The sequence below is a fragment of the Oncorhynchus gorbuscha genome, linkage group LG17, assembly GCF_021184085.1.
Source record: "Oncorhynchus gorbuscha isolate QuinsamMale2020 ecotype Even-year linkage group LG17, OgorEven_v1.0, whole genome shotgun sequence".
Lineage (NCBI taxonomy): Eukaryota > Metazoa > Chordata > Actinopteri > Salmoniformes > Salmonidae > Oncorhynchus > Oncorhynchus gorbuscha.
The window spans coordinates 867343-890188 of record NC_060189.1 but is presented as its reverse complement, the minus strand read 5'-3'; the positions used below and the strand labels follow the sequence as shown (position 1 = coordinate 890188).

The window sequence follows — 22846 nt, the reverse complement described above, 5'->3', positions numbered from 1 at the left end:
CTGCAACACTCAACAAAGGGCTGCAGTTAGTTTCAGAATGGGTGGCAAGGAATAAGTTAGTCCTAAATATTAAAACATAAATAAAAGCATTGTATTTGGGACAAATCACTCACTAAACCCTAAACCTCAATTATATCTCATAATAAATTATGTGGAAATTGAGCAAGTTCAGATGACTAAACTGCTTGGAGTTACCCTGGATTGTAAACTGTCATGGTCAAAACATATTGATACAACAGTAGCTAAGATGGAGAGAAGTCTGTCTATAATAAAGCACTGCTCTGCATTCTTAACAGCGCTATCAACAAGGCAGGTCCTACAGGCTCTAGTTTCTACCTTCTAGACAGCATTATCAACAAGGCAGGTCCTACAGGCTCTAGTTTCTACCTTCTAGACAGCATTATCAACAAGGCAGGTCCTACAGGCTCTAGTTTCTACCTTCTAGACAGCATTATCAACAAGGCAGGTCCTACAGGCCCTAGTTTCTACCTTCTAGACAGCATTATCAACAAGGCAGGTCCAACAGGCTCTAGTTTCTACCTTCTAGACAGCGTTATCAACAAGGCAGGTCCTACAGGCCCTAGTTTCTACCTTCTAGACAGCATTATCAACAAGGCAGGTACTACAGGCCCTAGTTTCTACCTTCTAGACAGCATTATCAACAAGGCAGGTCCAACAGGCTCTAGTTGTGTCACACCTGGACTACTGTCCAGTTGTGTGGTCAGGTGCCACAAAGAGGGACTTAAGAAAATTGCAATTGGCTCAGAACAGGGCAGCACGGCTGGCCCTTGGATATACACAGAGAGCTAACATTAATAATATGCATGTCAAACTCTCCTGGCTCAATGTGAAGGAGAGATTGACTTCATCACTACTTGTATTTGTGAGAGGTATTTGCACTGAGCTGTCTGTTTAAACGACTAGCACACAGCTCAGACACCCAACATACCCCACAAGACATGCTACCAGAGGTCTGTTTAAACGACTAGCACACATCTCAGACACCCATGCATACCCCACAAGACATGCTACCAGAGGTCTCTTCACAGTCCCCAAGTCCAGAACAGACTATGGGAGGCGCACAGTACTACATAGAGCCATGACCACATGGAACTCTATTCCACAGTACTACATAGAGCCATGACTACATGGAACTCTATTCCACAGCACTACATAGAGCCATGACTACATGGAACTCTATTCCACAGTACTACATAGAGCCATGACTACATGGAACTCTATTCCACAGTACTACATAGAGCCATGACTACATGAAACTCTATTCCACAGTCCTACATAGAGCCATGACTACATGGAACTCTATTCCACAGTACTACATAGAGCCATGACTACATGGAACTCTATTCCACAGTACTACATAGAGCCATGACTACATGGAACTCTATTCCACATCAAGTAACTGATGCCAGTTAAATTTTATTTAAAAAAAAACACCTTATGGGACAGCGGGGACTGTGAAGCAACACAAACATTGGCACACACACACGATAACATACGCACTATACACACCTCTACACATGGATTTTGTATTGTAGATATGTGATAGTGGAGTCGGGGCCTGAGGGCACACCCTTAGTGTGTTGTGAATTCTGTAATGAATGTAAATTGTTTAACTGCCTTAATTTTTTGCCCGACCCCAGGAAGACTAGCTGATGCCTTGGCAGCAGCTCAAGGGGATCCATAATAAGTACAAACACAAATATTCTGAAACGAAGAGGCCAGAGAGAAGGGGAATAGAACCTCAATTAGACATTTGGCAAAATGAAAACAAATTGTCAAACATCTCTCATGAAATACGGCTGTTAAATTATCATATTTTCTTACAGCTCGTGGTGAGGTGGTAGGGGTGTGGTACAATCATTATTGTCATTCAGTTCAATGCTATTGGATAATGGACCATAATAATGCTTTAGAACTATGCCAGTTTTAATAAACCAGTATAATTCTCTATGATTGATGTTGCAACATTACAGTTCCTAACAGTATGCAGAGATAAACTGTATAGACATTTAGGAATAGCTGATGATGGGAAATGTGATGAAATAAAGTGTAATTAGGACGTTGAAAGCGTTTGATTCTCTGTAAGAAAATGTGATCCAGATGATGTCATCTCTGTCGGTGTCACCATGGTGATGGCTGTTTGTTGGGTTTCTAATCAGGGAGATAGAGAACAGGATCGAGGCTGATCATCCAGTGGTGAGTTAGTTTTCTGTCTGTCGTTCTGTCCAGCATCGTGTATCTGTCTGTCTCACAGTCCACAGCCCAACTTCCTGAGGTCGGTCGTTCTGTCTGCATCATGTATCTATCTGTCTCACAGTCCACAGCCCAACTTCCTGTGTCTGTCTGTCATTCTGTCCAGCATCGTGTATCTATCTGTCTGTCTCACAGTCCACAGCCCAACTTCCTGTGTCTGTCTGTCGTTCTGTCTGCATCATGTATCTATCTGTCTCACAGTCCACAGCCCAACTTCCTGTGTCTGTCTGTCGTTCTGTCTGCATCGTGTATCTATCTGTCTGTCTCACAGTCCACAGCCCAACTTCCTGTTTCTGTCTGTCGTTCTGTCTGCATCATGTATCTGTCTGTCTCGCAGTCCACCGCCCAACTTCCTGAGGTCGGTCATTCTGTCCCGCATTGTGTATCTGTCTGTCTCACAGTCCACAGCCCAACTTCCTGTGTCTGTCTGTCGTTCTGTCAAAGCATCGCGTATCTATCTGTCTCGCAGTCCACAGCCCAACTTCCTGAGGTCGGTCATTCTGTCCTGCATTGTGTATCTGTCTGTCTCACAGTCCACAGCCCAACTTCCTGTGTCTGTCTGTCGTTCTGTCAAAGCATCGCGTATCTATCTGTCTCGCAGTCCACCGCCCAACTTCCTGAGGTCGGTCATTCTGTCCCGCATTGTGTATCAACTTCCTGAGTGTCGGTCATTCTGTCCCGCATTGTGTATCTGTCTGTCTGTCTCACAGTCCACAGCCCAACTTCCTGTGTCTGTCTGTCGTTCTGTCAAAGCATCGCGTATCTATCTGTCTCGCAGTCCACAGCCCAACTTCCTGAGGTCGGTCATTCTGTCCTGCATTGTGTATCTGTCTGTCTCACAGTCCACAGCCCAACTTCCTGTGTCTGTCTGTCGTTCTGTCAAAGCATCGCGTATCTATCTGTCTCGCAGTCCACCGCCCAACTTCCTGAGGTCGGTCATTCTGTCCCGCATCGTGTATCTGTCTGTCTCACAGTCCACAGCCCAACTTCCTGTGTCTGTCTGTCGTTCTGTCAGCATTGTGTATCTGTCTGTCTCACAGTCCACAGCCCAACTTCCTGTGTCTGTCTGTCGTTCTGTCCAGCATCGTGTATCTATCTGTCTGTCTCACAGTCCACAGCCCAACTTCCTGTGTCTGTCTGTCGTTCTGTCAGCATTGTGTATCTGTCTGTCTCACAGTCCACAGCCCAACTTCCTGTGTCTGTCTGTCATTCTGTCAGCATCATGTATCTCTCAGTCAGTCAGACTCCAGTCTCTATTCTTTCACCATGGCTTGGATTAGTGTGGTTAATAAATAAACAACAGAATTTTGCCATTTGAAAGGGAAATTGGCCCGATATTATCTCAATGAGAAATAACATGAAAACAACAGTATTCGTTTTTTCGGTTTTCAGAAGTGTATCTGCTTCAGACACTTTGCCTCCCTCCCTCCCCTCCCTCCCTCCCTCCCCCTCCCTCCCCCTCTCTTTCTCCCCTCCCTCTCTCCCCTCCCTCCCTCCCCCTCCCTCCCCCTCTCTTTCTTCCCCCCCCCTCCCTCCCTCCCCTCCCTCCCCCTCTCTTTCTTCCCTCCCTCCCTCCCCCCTCTCTTTCTTCCCTCCCTCCCTCCCCTCCCCCTCTCTTTCCTACCTCCCTCCCTCCCCCTCCCTCCCCCTCTCTTTCTTCCCTCCCTCCCTCTCCCCCTCTCTTTCTCCCCTCCCTCCCCCTCCCTCCCTCCCTCCCCCTCCCTCCCCCTCTCTTTCTTCCCTCCCTCCCTCCCCTCCCTCCCCCTCTCTTCATTTCCTCCCCTCCCCCTCCCTCCCTCCCTCCCTCCCTCCCTCCCTCCCTCCCTCCCTCCCTCCATCACTCCTCTCTTTCTTCCCTCCCTCCCTCCCCCTCCCTCCTCTCTTTCTTTCCTCCCTCCCTCCCTCCCTCTTCCCCTCCCTCTCTCTCTCTCCTCTGTGTCGTCTTCTCCTTCTCAGCCGGCCCCAGCCAATGCGGGGGAGGAGAGTGAGGAGGACCAGCAGTTCCGAAGCCTCTTTCAGCAGATAGCCGGGGATGTGAGTACGGGGAGTACGGGGAGTACAGGGAGGCCAGTGAGGCCAGTGAGCGCTTGGGGGAGTGTGAGTATAGTGCTGGGGTGGGTGGTCAATCAATGTGCTCCCAATCTAGGGCCGAGATTCAATCCGATCTGCATTAGATCCGCGTTGCAGCGTGCTTGACGTGTCTAAGGTCATTTCCCGATTGAGCCGACATATGCGTCAATCTCCGCGAACACGGGAACATCGCCTTTAGAAGCAGTCTGATTGAATCCCGGCCTATATTTCCTGTGTATGTCTACTGTATTTCTGGCATATTACAGCTGTTCCCAGACCTGGGTTCAAATACTGTATCTACGCTTCATTTAGCCTGGTGCAATGAAACCAATGGATTTGTCCCAAAAGTGGAAACTGCCACTCCAGGTAGGCTTAATCAACCGATTTAAAGCAAGAATTATACAAAGAACAACAAATACTACTTGAACTCAGGTCTGGTCATAAAAATTAATCTGATTAGGTTATTTTATCATATAAGGATGCCTTCAGACATCAATAGATTAACTACGGAAGCCCTGAATTATCTTGTTTGAACGACTTAGTATCTCGTTCGTAAGATTTAGTAAAAACACCCCAAAAATCATGAGAATATATTTTAAAAGGCACACCTGTTAACTGAAATACATTCCAGGTGACTACCTCATGAAGCTGGTTGAGAGAATGCCAAGAGTGTGCAAAGCTGTCATCAAGTCAAATGTTGGCTACTTTGAAGAATCCCAAGTATAAAATATATTTTGATTTGTTTAACATTGTTTCGGTAACCACATGATTCCATAAGTGTTTATTTCATAGTTTTGATGTCTTCACTATTATTCTACAATGTAGAAAATAGTAAAAATAAGGACAAACCCTTGAATGAGTAGGCTTTTGACTGGTTCTGTATATAAATATATACTATAAATTTGTTCAAACGAGATACTGAGTTGTTCAAATTAGATGTGTTTTTCCCCCTTGGGCTTCAGGGCTTCCGTAGATTAACACAAAAAAAACGAATGCCAGTTTAAAATGAACATGTACAATTCCCGTCAGATGATCTCCATGTGTCCTTCCTCTCTCACAGGAAATGGAAATAACCGCCAACGAGCTGAAGAATGTCCTCAACAGCATCGTCTCCAAACGTAAGACTAAAAACCACAGTTTATACAGTCCTTCAGTCACATTATCATAACAGAAGGGCTTCCGGAGGATCCATTCTAGAACCTGTTTTTCTTCACCGTTTACAATGGGGTCCAAAATTATTGCCGTTGATAAAGATGAGCAAACATGACTTAATATAGTATATAATTCAAATACTGAGCTAATGTATGCATGTATATATGCACACTTTTTTTTGGGGGGGGAGGGGTAAATTGTATTATTTTATACTATCACAATTGCTCAGAGAAAGAGATTTTGTTGATCAGATTAAACAGCTACCTCTCAAGTAGGGGTCAAAACGATTGGCACACCATGTTTTCAATACCTTGCGAGGATAACGGCACTGAGCCTTTTTTTCTCAAATGTTTTATGAGATTGGAGAACACTTTGGAAGGGATCTGATTCCTCTTTACAGCATCTTTCCAGATATTTGATATCCTTAGTCTGGTCTAATGGACCTTCAATGGGGTTCACGTCTGGAGAATGAGATGGACTGGCCCTCTTCAATGGGATTCATGTCCGGAGAGTGAGATGGACTGGCCCTCTTCAATGGGGTTCAAGTCCGGAGACTGAGATGGACTGGCCCTCTTCAATGGGGTTCATGTCCGGAGACTGAGATGGACTGGCCCTCTTCAATGGGGTTCATGTCCGGAGACCGAGATGGACTGGCCCTCTTCAATGGGGTTCATGTCCGGAGACCGAGATGGACTGGCCCTCTTCAATGGGGTTCATGTCCGGAGACTGAGATGGACTGGCCCTCTTCAATGGGGTTCAAGTCCGGAGAGTGAGATGGACTGGCCCTCTTCAATGGGGTTCATGTCCGGAGACTGAGATGGACTGGCCCTCTTCAATGGGGTTCATGTCCGGAGATTGAGATGGACTGGCCCTCTTCAATGGGGTTCATGTCCGGAGAGTGAGATGGACTGGCCCTCTTCAATGGGGTTCATGTCCCGGAGACTGAGATGGACTGGCCCTCTTCAATGGGGTTCATGTCCCGGAGACTGAGATGGACTGGCCCTCTTCAATGGGGTTCATGTCCCGGAGACTGAGATGGACTGGCCCTCTTCAATGGGGTTCATGTCCCGGAGACTGAGATGGACTGGCCCTCTTCAATGGGGTTCATGTCCCGGAGACTGAGATGGACTGGCCCTCTTCAATGGGGTTCATGTCCTTCAATGGGGAGACGGAGACTGAGATGGACTGGCCCTCTTCAATGGGGTTCATGTCCGGAGAGTGAGATGGACTGGCCCTCTTCAATGGGGTTCATGTCCCGGAGACTGAGATGGACCGGCCCTCTTCAATGGGGTTCATGTCCCGGAGACTGAGATGGACTGGCCCTCTTCAATGGGGTTCATGTCCGGAGACTGAGATGGACTGGCCCTCTTCAATGGGGTTCATGTCCGGAGACTGAGATGGACTGGCCCTCTTCAATGGGGTTCAAGTCTGGAGAGTGAGATGGACTGGCCCTCTTCAATGGGGTTCATGTCCGGAGAGTGAGATGGACTGGCCCTCTTCAATGGGGTTCATGTCCCGGAGACTGAGATGGACCGGCCCTCTTCAATGGGGTTCATGTCCCGGAGACTGAGATGGACTGGCCCTCTTCAATGGGGTTCATGTCCGGAGACTGAGATGGACTGGCCCTCTTCAATGGGGTTCATGTCCGGAGACAGAGATGGACTGGCCCTCTTCAATGGGGTTCATGTCCGGAGACTGAGATGGACTGGCCCTCTTCAAAGGGGTTCATGTCCGGAGACTGAGATGGACTGGCCCTCTTCAATGGGGTTCATGTCCGGAGACTGAGATGGACTGGCCCTCTTCAATGGGGTTCAAGTCCGGAGAGTGAGATGGCCATTGCAAAATGTGACCATTTCTATCTGGATTTTGATGTATGTTTAGGGGTTAATGTCTTGCTGAAAGATCCCCTTGTGGCCCAGTTTCACCCTCTTGGCAGAGGCAACCACGTGTTTAGCGAGAATGACCTGGTACTGGGTAAAGTTCACTGCCTTTTGCTTATCTTTATCATGGGTCTCAATCATTTCAAACCCCACTGTATATAAATCATATTCACAGATATGGACTGTCTGGTCCCCAGAAGAGTTTGGAAACACTGTCCTAAATCTCCCTCGCTCTCTCTATCACACTGATAACTATAGAAGTCTCTCTCTCTCTCGCTCTCTCTCCTGTCTCTCTCCCTCCTGTCTCGCTCTCTCTATCACACTGATAACTATAGAAGTCTCTCTCTCTCTCTCTCTCTCTGTCTCTCTCTCCTGTCTCTCTCACACTAACTGTCTCGCTCTCTCTCGCTCTGTCTCACACTGATAACTATAGAAGTCTCTCTCTCTCTCGCTCTGTCTCCTGTCTCTCTCCCTCCTGTCTCGCTCTCTCTCTCACACTGATAACTATAGAAGTCTCTCTCTCTCTCGCTCTCTCTCCTGTCTCTCTCCCTCCTGTCTCGCTCTCTCTCTCACACTGATAACTATAGAAGTCTCTCTCTCTCTCGCTCTCTCTCCTGTCTCTCTCCCTCCTGTCTCGCTCTCTCTCTCACACTGATAACTATAGAAGTCTCTCTCTCGCTCTCTCTCCTGTCTCTCTCCCTCCTGTCTCGCTCTCTCTCTCTCACTGATAACTATAGAACCCACCCACTCACTCACCTGTCTCACTCCCTCCTGTCTCGCACTCTCACTCACTGATCACTCACCACTCACTCACTCACCCACTCACTCACTCACTCACTCACTCACCCACCACTCACTCACTCACTCACTCACTCACTCACTCACTCACTCACCACTCACTCACTCACTCACCCACCCACTCACTCACCCACTCACCCCACTCACTCACCCACTCACTCACTCACTCACTCACTCACTCACTCACTCACTCACTCACTCACTCACATAAAGAAGTCTTCTTCTATGTTGTTGTTCTCCCAGTAATCACCTACAGCATTGTTTCCCAGCCCTCAACCCGGTCCACCACAACCACGGATAGTCCACAGTTTTGTTCTAGCCCTGCACACCAGATTAAAATAGGTAATGGTTTATTGGTCATTTTGTCAATTTGTTAATCCTCTCTCTCTCTTCCACAGATAAGGACCTGAACACAGAGGGTTTTAGCCTGGAGTGCTGCAGGAGCATGATCTCTCTCATGGATGTATCCTCTGTATCTGTGGTGTCTGTAGATAGAGACCCTCCTGGGTCAGGTTGTCTGTAGATAGAGACCCTCCTGGGTCAGGTTGTCTGTAGATAGAGACCCTCCTGGGTCAGGTTGTCTGTAGATAGAGACCCTCCTGGGTCAGGTTGTCTGTAGATAGAGACCCTCCTGGGTCAGGTTGTCTGTAGATAGAGACCCTCCTGGGTCAGGTTGTCTGTAGATAGAGACCCTCCTGGGTCAGGTGGTGGTGTCTGTAGATAGAGACCCTCCTGGGTCAGGTTGTCTGTAGATAGAGACCCTCCTGGGTCAGGTTGTCTGTAGATAGAGACCCTCCTGGGTCAGTGTTGTCTGTAGATAGAGACCCTCCTGGGTCAGGTTGTGTTGTCTGTAGATAGAGACCCTCCTGGGTCAGGTTGTGTTGTCTGTAGATAGAGACCCTCCTGGGTCAGGTTGTCTGTAGATAGAGACCCTCCTGGGTCAGGTTGTGTTGTCTGTAGATAGAGACCCTCCTGGGTCAGGTTGTGTTGTCTGTAGATAGAGACCCTCCTGGGTCAGGTTGTGTTGTCTGTAGATAGAGACCCTCCTGGGTCAGGTTGTGTTGTCTGTAGATAGAGACACTCCCGGGTCAGGTTGTGGTGTCTGTAGATAGAGACCCTCCTGGGTCAGGTTGTCTGTAGATAGAGACCCGCCCGGGTCAGGTTGTGTTGCCTGTAGAGAGAGACCCTCCTGGGTCAGGTTGTGTTGTCTGTAGATAGAGACCCTGCTGGGTCAGGTCTGTAGATAGAGACCCGCCCGGGTGTCTGTTAGATAGAGACCCTCCTGGGTCAGGTTGTGTTGTCTGTAGATAGAGACCCTCCTGGGTCAGGTTGTGTTGTCTGTAGATAGAGCCCCTCCTGGGTCAGGTTGTGTTGTCTGTAGATAGAGACCCTCCTGGGTCAGGTTGTGTTGTCTGTAGATAGAGACCCTCCTGGGTCAGGTTGTGTTGTCTGTAGATAGAGACCCTCCTGGGTCAGGTTGTGTTGTCTGTAGATAGAGACCCTCCTGGGTCAGGTTGTGTTGTAGCTCTGAACTAGCTCACCTAATTCCAGTGGTGTAAAGTACTAGAGAACGGCTGGGGGTCCCCAAGGAGAGGTTAGAGAATGGCTGGGGTCGCCGAGGAGAGGTTAGAGAATGGCTGGGGGTCCCCGAGGAGAGGTTAGAGAATGGCTGGGGTCCCCAAGGAGAGGTTAGATAATGGCTGGGGGTCCCCAAGGAGAGTTTAGAGAACGGCTGGGGGTCCCCAAGGAGAGGTTAGAGAACGGCTAACCAGCTAAGATGATATTGTAAGATACACATACACAAGCACACAGTCAAGGCTGTTGATTAGAACTTAGTACGATAAAACAGGTCCCTAGCAGACCAACACAATTACGCGAAATGGGGATTTAAAAGAGAGAGAAAGAGAGAAAAGCACACTTGTGTACATCTGTAAACTATGCTTAGTTTAAAACCCCGAACTGCCGTCTCTTATGGGTCAGAATATAATGATGTAATTACGTGTCGAAGGTCTCCGACAGGGTGTCTCTTCGTGGACGACTTTCTGCTTCTCTGATGACACACTTCTCTGGTTACAGGGTGTAACTCTCTGGTTGTCCTTACGGTGTCAGGGTCCTTTTTGTCTTAGTGGTCTGTTTCCTCGCCCGTGTTCTGAAGAGGGTCATCTGAGGACAGCCAGCCCTGTAGCTCAGGGCTCACAGCGTAGGAATGAACGCAGTGTAGACACACGATTCGATGGAGAGTGGGGACCGGGTGGTCCTGCTTGAATTCACCCTCTTAGACACAGTTACTCATCCCTAGCATGGATTTGGTAGAAAGTTCCTTTGTCTTCAACCTCGTGTTGCGTTTTGGGGTTGCTGACCTTTCAGACCTGCAGCTCAGGGTCACTTAGTCTGATCTGTTCATTCTTAACTCACAGGTCTTATATACGCTTGGGTCAGAAATGGGCATCGCCGCCTTTAGGGCAATTCTCTGGGCGTACCTAGTTACGAGGCAAGGTCTAGATTTTACTCAGATCCGATTTAAACTAACGAACTAACTTCCCATTTCATCTTTACAGAAACATTCTCTTTGATCTGGACATTTTCCCCCCAACGTACAACATGCAAACATCACGCACATACTAGGAAAACTCTTAGTTACAATGTTTAAACATCACGCACATACTAGGAAAACTCTTAGTTACGATGTTTAAACATCACGCACATACTAGGAAAACTCTTAGTTACGATGTTTAAACATCACGCACATACAAGGAAAACTCTTAGTTACGATGTTTAAACATCACGCACATACAAGGAAAACTCTTAGTTACGATGTTTAAACATCACGCACATACTAGGAAAACTCTTAGTTACGATGTTTAAACATCACGCACATACTAGGAAAACTCTTAGTTACGATGTTTAAACATCACGCACATACAAGGAAAACTCTTAGTTACGATGTTTAAACATCACGCACATACTAGGAAAACTCTTAGTTACGATGTTTAAACATCACGCACATACTAGGAAAACTCTTAGTTACGATGTTTAAACATCACGCACATACTAGGAAAACTCTTAAAGTTACAATGTTTTCGTTATAACGTCGTCCTTTAACTTTTAATAACATAACAAAAAATGACATTACATTTTCATATTCCATCGTCACGAAACCTATCGTCCCAAAGTCCATTTATTGCATGTAAATGTTCTGAGGCCGATTATCCATAGTGAGAGGACAAAGGAAGTTTGTCTCCAGCCTTAGTTTTACAATGGGCGTGAGGTGTCTTAAAATCACCCCATCTCCATACCTCTCAATCTCTTCCCCTCTGCTGGGTGTTAAAGATGTCTCTGTAGGATTGCAGTCCACGGTAATCTGACCCGAGCCGGCCAGTAATGACAGGAGTGTAGAAACAGGTCATTCTGAGCTAAGTGACTGTTTGTTGAAATGGTTGATTGTGAGTTCCCATGTGTTTGGTGACTTAACAGCAGCTTTCTAGATGGACGGGACAGGCAGACTCAACCTGCAGGAGTTCAGACATCTCTGGAACAAGATCAAGCAGTGGCAGGTGAGTTCTTCTTCTTCTTCTTCCTCGTCAGAAAGCTGGGTTGTCCCTTATTTCCCCTTGTATTGAAACTCCCAATGGCACTGTAGACATAGTCAGATGTATAGATTTACAACTGCTCTGTTCCTTTAGGGAATTTTCCAACACTACAACTCGGACCAGGCTAGTAGCATCAACAGCTACGAAATGAGAAATGCTGTCAACGATGCAGGTAAGAGCATCTTAAAGTTGTGTTTACCAGGTTTAAATAGAATAAAATCTTCATGTGGATTGGATCTCTGTCTCAACGACTGGTTAAATAAAGGTGAGAAGAAAAAAAAATGTTTTAAACTACAAGGAGATGGAAAGACATGTTTTGTTTTCAATGGACAGCTGACAGACTGAACAGCCTAATGTGTCTCTCCAATATCTCCCATCTCTGACGGTCATGTGACTGTTCAGGCTTCCGTCTCAACAATCAGCTCTATGACGTCATCACCATGCGTTACGCCGACGAGAGCATGAACATCGACTTTGACAGCTTCATCAGCTGTCTGGTCCGGCTCGAAGCCATGTTCAGTAAGTCGCACACAAACACCTCACCTCATCGCCGTATTACACTGATCCCAGATCTGTTTGTCCACTCCTGGCCATGCAGGTCTGGTTACTGTACACGGTGATGTAAAAAGGGCTTTATATTTGAGTTGGTTTGATTTATTTGACATTTAAAAACACAACTCAACCACACATGTACACAACAATTTCAAAGTAAATGCAAATAAATAAAAAATATATATAGATATATATATTTCAAATTTTGGTCCTCTTAATATATAAATCTTTGATTTATTGATTCATTACATGGGGTTTGTTTGCAGGGGCGTTCCAGGCCTTCGACCAGGATGGAGATGGTACGATCAGACTCAGTGTCTTAGAGGTAAGAATATGCTGCTCATTCTATCATACATTACGGAACAGTAACATGTTGTTACTACCGCCTTTGGTCCAGCTCACGTTCAGCTCACGTCCAGCTCACGTTCAGCTCACGTCCAGCTCACGTTCAGCTCACGTCCAGCTCACGTTCAGCTCACGTCCAGCTCATGTTCAGCTCACGATCAGCTTACGTTCAGCTCACACTCAGCTCGCAGCTTATCCCTAACGGAGTGTTTACCTGTCTATGATGTGTTACCAACCTAACTGACACTACCTGTCTATGTTGTGTTACCAACCCTGTCGACATAGCCCCTTACTGCACAGGTATAAGGACAACAACCGTGTTACCAACCTAACTGACACTACCTGTCTATGTTGTGTTACCAACCTAACTGACACTACCTGTCTATGTTGTGTTACCAACCTAACTGACACTACCTGTCTATGTTGTGTTACCAACCTAACTGACACTACCTGTCTATGTTGTGTTACCAACCAACCTAACTGACACTATGTTGTGTTACCAACCTAACTGACACTACCTGTCTATGATGTGTTACCAACCTAACTGACACTACCTGTCTATGTTGTGTTACCAACCAACCTAACTGACACTATCTGTCTATGTTGTGTTACCAACCTAACTGACACTACCTGTCTATGTTGTGTTACCAACCTAACTGACACTACCTGTCTATGTTGTGTTACCAACCTAACTGACACTACCTGTCTATGTTGTGTTACCAACCTAACTGACACTACCTGTCTATGTTGTGTTACCAACCTAACTGACACTACCTGTCTATGTTGTGTTACCAACCTAACTGACACTACCTGTCTATGTTGTGTTACCAACCTAACTGACACTACCTGTCTATGTTGTGTTACCAACCTAACCAACCTAACTGACACTACCTGTCTATGTTGTGTTACCAACCTAACTGACACTACCTGTCTATGTTTGTACCAACCTAACTTACCATGTTGTGTTACCAACCTAACTGACACTACCTGTCTATGTTGTGTTACCAACCTAACTGACACTACCTGTCTATGTTGTGTTACCAACCTAACTGACACTACCTGTTACCAACCTAACTGACACTTGTGTTACCAACCTAACTGACACTACCTGTCTATGTTGTGTTACCAACCTAACTGACACTACCTGTCTATGTTGTGTTACCAACCTAACTGACACTACCTGTCTATGTTGTGTTACCAACCTAACTGACACTACCTGTCTATGTTGTGTTACCAACCTAATGTTGTGTTACCAACCTAACTGACACTACCTGTCTATGTTGTGTTGTTACCTGTCTATGTTGTGTTACCAACCTAACTGACACTACCTGTCTATGTTGTGTTACCAACCTAACTGACACTACCTGTCTATGTTGTGTTACCAACCAACCTAACTGACACTACCTGTCTATGTTGTGTTACCAACCTAACTGACACTACCTGTCTATGTTGTGTTACCAACCTAACTGACACTACCTGTCTATGTTGTGTTTGTGTTACCAACCTAACTGACACTACCTGTCTATGTTGTGTTACCAACCTAACTGACACTACCTGTCTATGTTGTGTTACCAACCTAACTGACACTACCTGTCTATGTTGTGTTACCAACCTAACTGACACTACCTGTCTATGTTGTGTTACCAACCTAACTGACACTACCTGTCTATGTTGTGTTACCAACCTAACTGACACTACCTGTCTATGTTGTGTGTACCAACCTAACTGACAACTATGTTGTGTTACCAACCTAACTGACACTACCTGTCTATGTTGTGTTACCAACCTAACTGACACTACCTGTCTATGTTGTGTTACCAACCTAACTGACACTACCTGTCTATGTTGTGTTACCAACCTAACTGACACAACCTAACTGACACTACCTGTCTAACTACCAACCTACCTGACACTCTAATGTTGTGTTACCAACCTAACTGACACTACCTGTCTATGTTGTGTTACCAACCTAACTGACACTACCTGTCTATGTTGTGTTACCAACCTAACTGACACTACCTGTCTATGTTGTGTTACCAACCAACCTAACTGACCACTACCAACCTGTCTATGTTGTGTTACCAACCTAACTGACACTACCTGTCTATGTTGTGTTACCAACCAACCTAACTGTTGTTGTGACACTACCTGTGACACTACCTGTCTATGTTGTGTTACCAACCTAACTGACACTACCTGTCTATGTTGTGTTACCAACCTAACTGACACTACCTGTCTATGTTGTGTTACCAACCTAACTGACACTACCTGTCTATGTTGTGTTACCAACCTAACTGACACTATGTTGTGTTACCAACCTAACTGACACTACCTGTCTATGTTGTGTTACCAACCTAACTGACACTACCTGTCTATGTTGTGTTACCAACCTAACTGACACTACCTGTCTATGTTGTGTTACCAACCTAACTGACACTACCTGTCTATGTTGTGTTACCAACCTAACTGACACTACCTGTCTGACAACCTACTGACACTACCTGTCTATGTTGTGTTACCAACCTAACTGACACTACCTGTCTATGTTGTGTTACCAACCTAACTGACACTACCTGTCTATGTTGTGTTGTGTTTAACTGACACTACCTGTCTATGTTGTGTTACCAACCTAACTGACACTACCTGTCTATGTTGTGTTACCAACCTAACTGACACTACCTGTCTATGTTGTGACACTACCTGTCTATGTTGTGTTACCAACCTAACTGACACTACCTGTCTATGTTGTGTTACCAACCTAACTGACACTACCTGTCTATGTTGTGTTACCAACCAACCTAATGTTGTTACACCTAACTGACACTACCTGTCTATGTTGTGTTACCAACCTAACTGACACTACCTGTCTATGTTGTGTTACCAACCTAACTGACACTACCTGTCTATGTTGTGTTACCAACCTGACACTACTGACACTACCTGTCTATGTTGTGTTACCAACCTAACTGACACTACCTGTCTATGTTGTGTTACCAACCTAACTGACACTACCTGTCTATGTTGTGTTACCAACCTAACTGACACTACCTGTCTATGTTGTGTTACCAACCTAACTGACACTACCTGTCTATGTTGTGTTACCAACCTAACTGACACTACCTGTCTATGTTGTGTTACCAACCTAACTGACACTACCTGTCTATGTTGTGTTACCAACCTAACTGACACTACCTGTCTATGTTGTGTTACCAACCTAACTGACACTACCTGTCTATGTTGTGTTACCAACCAACCTAACTGACACTACCTGTCTATGTTGTGTTACCAACCTAACTGACACTACCTGTCTATGTTGTGTTACCAACCTAACTGACACTACCTGTCTATGTTGTGTTACCAACCTAACTGACACTACCTGTCTATGTTGTGTTACCAACCTAACTGACACTACCTGTCTATGTTGTGTTACCAACCTAACTGACACTACCTGTCTATGTTGTGTTACCAACCTAACTGACACTACCTGTCTATGTTGTGTTACCAACCTAACTGACACTACCTGTCTATGTTGTGTTACCAACCTAACTGACACTACCTGTCTATGTTGTGTTACCAACCTAACTGACACTACCTGTCTATGTTGTGTTACCAACCTAACTGACACTACCTGTCTATGTTGTGTTACCAACCTAACTGACACTACCTGTCTATGTTGTGTTACCAACCTAACTGACACTACCTGTCTATGTTGTGTTACCAACCTGACAACTGACCAACTGACACTACCTGTCTATGTTGTGTTACCAACCAACCTAACTGACACTACCTGTCTATGTTGTGTTACCAACCTAACTGACACTACCTGTCTATGTTGTGTTACCAACCTAACTGACACTACCTGTCTATGTTGTGTTACCAACCAACCTAACTGACACTACCTGTCTATGTTTGTGTTACCTGTCTATGTTGTGTTACCAACCAACCTAACTGACACTACCTGTCTATGTTACCAACCTAACTGACACTACCTGTCTATGTTGTGTTACCAACCAACCTAACTGACACTACCTGTCTATGTTGTGTTACCAACCTAACTGACACTACCTGTCTATGTTGTGTTACCAACCTAACTGACACTACCTGTCTATGTTGTGTTACCAACCTAACTGACACTACCTGTCTATGTTGTGTTACCAACCTAACTGACACTACCTGTCTATGTTGTGTTACCAACCTAACTGACACTACCTGTCTATGTTGTGTTACCAACCTAACTGACCTGTCACCAACCTAACTGTCTATGTTGTGTTACCAACCTAACTGACACTACCTGTCTATGTTGTGTTACTACCAACCTAACTGACACTACCTGTCTATGTTGTGTTACCAACCTAACTGACACTACCTGTCTATGTTGTGTTACCAACCTAACTGACACTACCTGTCTATGTTGTGTTACCAACCTAACTGACACTACCTGTCTATGTTGTGTTACCAACCTAACTGACACTACCTGTCTATGTTGTGTTACCAACCTAACTGACACTACCTGTCTATGTTGTGTTACCAACCTAACTGACACTACCTGTCTATGTTGTGTTACCAACCAACCTAACTGACACTACCTGTCTATGTTGTGTTACCAACCTAACTGACACTACCTGTCTATGTTGTGTTACCAACCAACCTGTCTATGTTGTGTTACCAACCTAACTGACACTACCTGTCTATGTTGTGTTACCAACCTAACTGACACTACCTGTCTATGTTGTGTTACCAACCTAACTGACACTACCTGTCTATGTTGTGTTACCAACCAACCTAACTGACACTACCTGTCTATGTTACCAACCTAACTGACACTACCTGTCTATGTTGTGTTACCAACCAACCTAACTGACACTACCTGTCTATGTTGTGTTACCAACCTAACTGACACTACCTGTCTATGTTGTGTTACCAACCTAACTGACACTACCTGTCTATGTTGTGTTACCAACCTAACTGACACTACCTGTTCTATGTTGTGTTACCAACCTAACTGACACTACCTGTCTATGTTGTGTTACCAACCTAACTGACACTACCTGTCTATGTTGTGTTACCAACCTAACTGACACTACCTGTCTATGTTGTGTTACCAACCTAACTGACACTACCTGTCTATGTTGTGTTACCAACCTAACTGACACTACCTGTCTATGTTGTGTTACCAACCTAACTGACACTACCTGTCTATGTTGTGTTACCAACCAACCTAACTGACACTACCTGTCTATGTTGTGTTACCAACCAACCTAACTGACACTACCTGTCTATGTTGTGTTACCAACCTAACTGACACTACCTGTCTATGTTGTGTTACCAACCAACCTAACTGACACTACCTGTCTATGTTGTGTTACCAACCTAACTGACACTACCTGTCTATGTCATGTTACCAAATTCAGCGGTTCTCAAACTTTTGGGTCCGGGGACCCCTTTCGTGAACTCAGGGGAGATAAAAGAAGGGGGTTTTTACTTTGACTTCGTCAGTGCAGTGACCGGACGAACCAAGTCTCGGCGCTGGGAAGGAACATTTTAAAGGCCCCTCATCTGAGAGCAGTTTTATACACATTTTTACAGTTTTAAAGTTTAAATTACATATATGTTTGAGTAAATACATTTTGGGGAAATACAAGAAGAATTGAGATAAACCATGTATAATTGGTGGAGTACTGTGGATACCCAAAAAAATGTTACATTGTATTGCATTGAACACTGAACAAAAATATGAACGCAACATGTAAAGTGTTGGTCCCGTGTTTCACGAGATTAAATAAAAGACCCCAGAAATTACGAACAAAGTTTATTTATCTCAAATATTGTGCACAAATGTGTTTACATCCTTGCTTGTGAGCATTTCTCCTTTGCCAAGATAATCCATCCACCTGACAGGTGTAGCATATCAAGAAGCTGATTAAACAGCATGATCATTACACAGGTGCACCTTGTGCTGTGAAAGGCCACTCAAAAATGTGCGGTTTTGTCACACAACACAATGGCCACAGATGTCTCAAGTTTTGAGGGAGCGTGCAATTGGCATAATGACTTCAGGAATGTCCACCAGCGCTGTTGCCAGAGAATTGAATGTTCATTTCTCTACCATAAGCCACCTCCAACGTCGTTTTAGATTATTTGGCAGCCCAAACGTCCTCACAACAGCAGACCACGTCAGTTCAGGACCTCCACATCTGGATTCTTCACCGGCGGGATCTGAGCCACCCGGACAGCTGATGAAACTGTGGGCTTATTTCTACACAAACTGTAAGAAACCGTCTCAGGGAAGCTCATCTGCGTGCTTGTTGTCCTCACCAGGGTCTTGACCTGAATGCAGTTCGGCATCGTAACCAACATAAATATGACAAATGTTCCACCTTCGACTGGCACGCTGGAGAAGTGTGCTTAAATGGTATTGGCAGGCATAAGCCACGAAAAACGAACACAATTGCATTTGATCAATGGCAATTTGAATGCACAAAGATACCGTTACGCGATCCTGAGGCCCGTTGTCGTGCCATTCATCCACCGCCATCACCTCTTGTTGCAGCATGATAATACACGGCCCCATGTCGCAAGGATCTGTACACATTTCCTGGAAGCTGAAAACGTCCCAGTTCTTCCATGGCCTGAATTACTCACCAGACATGTCAAATTGCCATCAAATTGCCATCGATAAAATGCAATTGTGTTTGTTGTTCGTAGCTTATCCCTGCCCATTACCATAACCCCGCCGTCACCACGGGGCACTCTGTTCACAACGTTGACATCACCAAACCGCTCACCCTCACAACGCCATACACACTGTCGGCCTTCTGCCCAGTACAGTTGAAACCGGGATTCATCCGTGAGGAGCACACTTCTCCAGCGAAGGTGGAACATTTGCCATGTTGATGTCGGTTACGATGCCGAACTGCAGTCAGGTCAAGACCCTGGTGAGGACGACGATGTGCTTCCCTGAGACGGTTTCTGACAGTTTGTGCAGAAATTCTTCGGTTAAAGGAAACCCACAGGTTCATCAGCTGTCCGGGTGGCTGGTCTCAGACGAACCCACAGGTTCATCAGCTGTCCGGGTGGCTGGTCTTAGACAAACCCACAGGTTCATCAGCTGTCCGGGTGGCTGGTCTTAGACAAACCCACAGGTTCATCAGCTGTCCGGGTGGCTGGTCTCAGACAAACCCACAGGTTCATCAGCTGTCCGGGTGGCTGGTCTCAGACAAACCCACAGGTTCATCAGCTGTCCGGGTGGCTGGTCTCAGACAAACCCACAGGTTCATCAGCTGTCCGGGTGGCTGGTCTCAGACAAACCCACAGGTTCATCAGCTGTCCGGGTGGCTGGTCTCAGATGATGAAGAAGATGGATGTGGAGGTCCTGGGTTGGCGTGGTTACACATGGTCTGCTGTTGTGAGGCCGTTTGGACGACCAAATTATAATAAAACGACGTTGGAGGCGGCTTATGGTAGAGAAATTAACATTAAATTATCTGGCAACAGCTCTGGTAGACATTCCTGCAGTCAGCAGGCCAATTGCACGCTCCCTCAAAACTTGTGACATCTGTGGCCATTGTGTTGGGTGACAAAACTGCACATTTTTGAGTGACCTTTTATTGTCCCCAGCATAAGGTGCACCTGTGTAATGATCATACTGTTTAATCAGCTTCTTGATATGCTACACCTGTCAGGTGGATGGATTATTAACAAATTTGTACACACAATTGTAGAGAAATACGCTTTTTGTGAGTAAGGAACATTTCTGCGATCTTTAATAATTTCAGCTCGTGTTCCGCTGTGTATTTTTGTTCAGTGTATATAGAGATTTGTTCAACTGATACTACCCCTTTATGTTTCTCTTCTATGTCTCTCATCTATGTCTCTCATCTATGTCTCTCCTCTATGTCTCTCCCCTCTATCTCTCCCCTCTATGTCTCCCCTCTATGTCTCCCCTCTATGTCTTTCCTCTATGTCTCTCCTCTATGTCTCTCCTCTATGTCTCCCCTCTATGTCTCTCCTCTATTGTCTCTCCTCTATTGTCTCCCCTCTATTGTCTCTCCTCTATTGTCTCCCCTCTATTGTCTCTCCTCTATTGTCTCTCCTCTATGTCCTAACTGATACTACCCCTCTATTTCTCTCCTCTATGTCTCCCCTCTATGTCTCCCCTCTATGTCTCCCCTCTATTTCTCTCCTCTATGTCTCCCCTCTATGTCTTTCCTCTATGTCTCCCCTCTATTTCTCTCCTCTATTGTCTCTCCTCTATGTCTCCCCTCTATGTCTCTCCTCTATGTCTCTCCTCTATGTCTCTCCTCTATGTCTCTCCTCTATGTCTCCTCTATGTCTCTCCTCTATGTCTCTCCTCTGTGTCCTAACTGATAATACCCCTCTATGTCTCTTATCTATGTCTCTCCTCTATGTCTCTCCTCTATGTCTCTCCTCTATGTCTCTCCTCTATGTCCTAACTGATAATACCCCTCTATGTCTCTCCTCTATGTCCAGTGGCTCCAGCTGACCATGTATGCCTAGATTTCCAGAAAGGTGTTCTCAGCCAATCGGCCTCTCAGGTGACACACACCCAACGTGAAGAACAGAGGCGAACTACCAGCATTTACCTCAGTCGTGACAGTGCCAGACCGTAGCGCTAACCCTGCCAGTACCACATCCACCACCTTCGTCCTGTTCACCTCACGTCATCCCCCAGTCCTCACAATAGACTGCTACTTTTACCAGTCCATACTACTTACAACTCCATCACATCCTTCTCTCTCTCTCTCTCCCTCTAACCTTCTCCTTCCCCATCTCTCTCTCCCTCTAACCTTCTCCTTCTCCATCTCTCTCTCCCTCTAACCTTCTCCTTCCCCATCTCTCTCTCTCTCTAACCTTCTCCTTCCCTCTCTCTCTCTCTAACCTTCTCCTTCCCTCTCCCTCTAACCTCACAATAGACTGCTACGCTTACCAGTCCATACTACTTACATCTCCATCACATCCTTCCCTCTCCCTCTAACCTTCTCCCTCTAACCTTCTCCTTCCCCATCTCCCTCTAACCTCACAATAGACTGCTACTCTTACCAGTCCATACTACTTACAACTCCATCACATCCTTCTCCATCTCTCTCTCCCTCTAACCTTCTCCTTCCCCATCTCTCTCTCTCTAACCTTCTAACCTTCTCTCTCTCTCTCTCTAACCTTCTCCTTCCCTCTCTCTCTCTCCCTCTAACCTTCTCCTTCCCTCTCCCTCTAACCTCACAATAGACTGCTACTCTTACCAGTCCATACTACTTACAACTCCATCACATCCTTCTCCATCTCTCTCTCCCTCTAACCTTCTCCTTCCCCATCTCTCTCTCCTCTAACCTTCTCCTTCCCCATCTCTCTCTCTCTCTAACCTTCTCCTTCCCATCTCTCCTCTAACCTCACAATAGACTGCTACCTTACCAGTCCATACTAACCTTCAACTTCCATCTCCATCTAACATTCTCCTTACCCTCTCTCCCTCTAACCTTCCTTCCCCATCTCTCTCTCCCTCTAACCTTCTCCTTCCCCATCTCTCTCTCCCTCTAACCTTCTCCTTCCCCATCTCTCTCTCTCTCTCTCTCTCTCTAACCTTCTCCTTCCCTCTCCCTCATAACCTCTCATCACATCCTTCCCTCTCCCTCTAACCTTCTCCCTCTAACCTTCTCCTTCCCCATCTCCCTCTAACCTCACAATAGACTGCTACTCTTACCAGTCCATACTACTTACAACTCCATCACATCCTTCTCCATCCTTCTCCCTCTAACCTTCTCCTCTCCTCTCTCTCTCTCTCTAACCTTCTCCATCTCTCTCTCTCTCCTCTAACCTTCTCCCTTCCTCTCCCTCTAACCTCACAATAGACTGCTACTCTCAGTCCATACTACAACTCCATCACATCCTTCTCCTCTCTCTCCCTCTAACCTTCTCCTTCCCCATCTCTCTCTCCCTCTAACCTTCTCCTTCCCCATCCTTCCCCTAACCTTCTCCTTCCCCATCTCTCTCTCTCTCTCTCTAACCTTCTCCTTCCCTCTCCCTCTAACCTTCTCCTTCCCTCTCCCTCTAACCTTCTCCCTCTAACCTTCTCCTTCCCCATCTCCCTCTAACCTCACAATAGACTGCTACTCTTACCAGTCCATACAACTTACAACTCCATCACATCCTTCTCCATCTCTCTCTCCCTCT

General features: G+C 45.9%; 1 protein-coding gene across 1 annotated transcript in view; it reads left to right on the top strand.

Moving 5' to 3' along the window:
* The window catches only part of LOC124002235 (calpain-3-like), a 65910-nt gene extending 43851 nt beyond the window's left edge, over window positions 1-22059 (top strand). The window contains exons 13-21 of the mRNA XM_046309597.1: window positions 2181-2217; window positions 4231-4308; window positions 5405-5462; window positions 8573-8637; window positions 11660-11728; window positions 11858-11936; window positions 12167-12283; window positions 12583-12641; window positions 21152-22059. Of these exons, the coding sequence (XP_046165553.1) occupies window positions 2181-2217; window positions 4231-4308; window positions 5405-5462; window positions 8573-8637; window positions 11660-11728; window positions 11858-11936; window positions 12167-12283; window positions 12583-12641; window positions 21152-21178 (589 nt within the window). The 3' untranslated portion in view covers window positions 21179-22059. The remainder of the gene's footprint in view (window positions 1-2180; window positions 2218-4230; window positions 4309-5404; window positions 5463-8572; window positions 8638-11659; window positions 11729-11857; window positions 11937-12166; window positions 12284-12582; window positions 12642-21151) is intronic.
* Window positions 22060-22846: the final 787 nt, after the last annotated feature.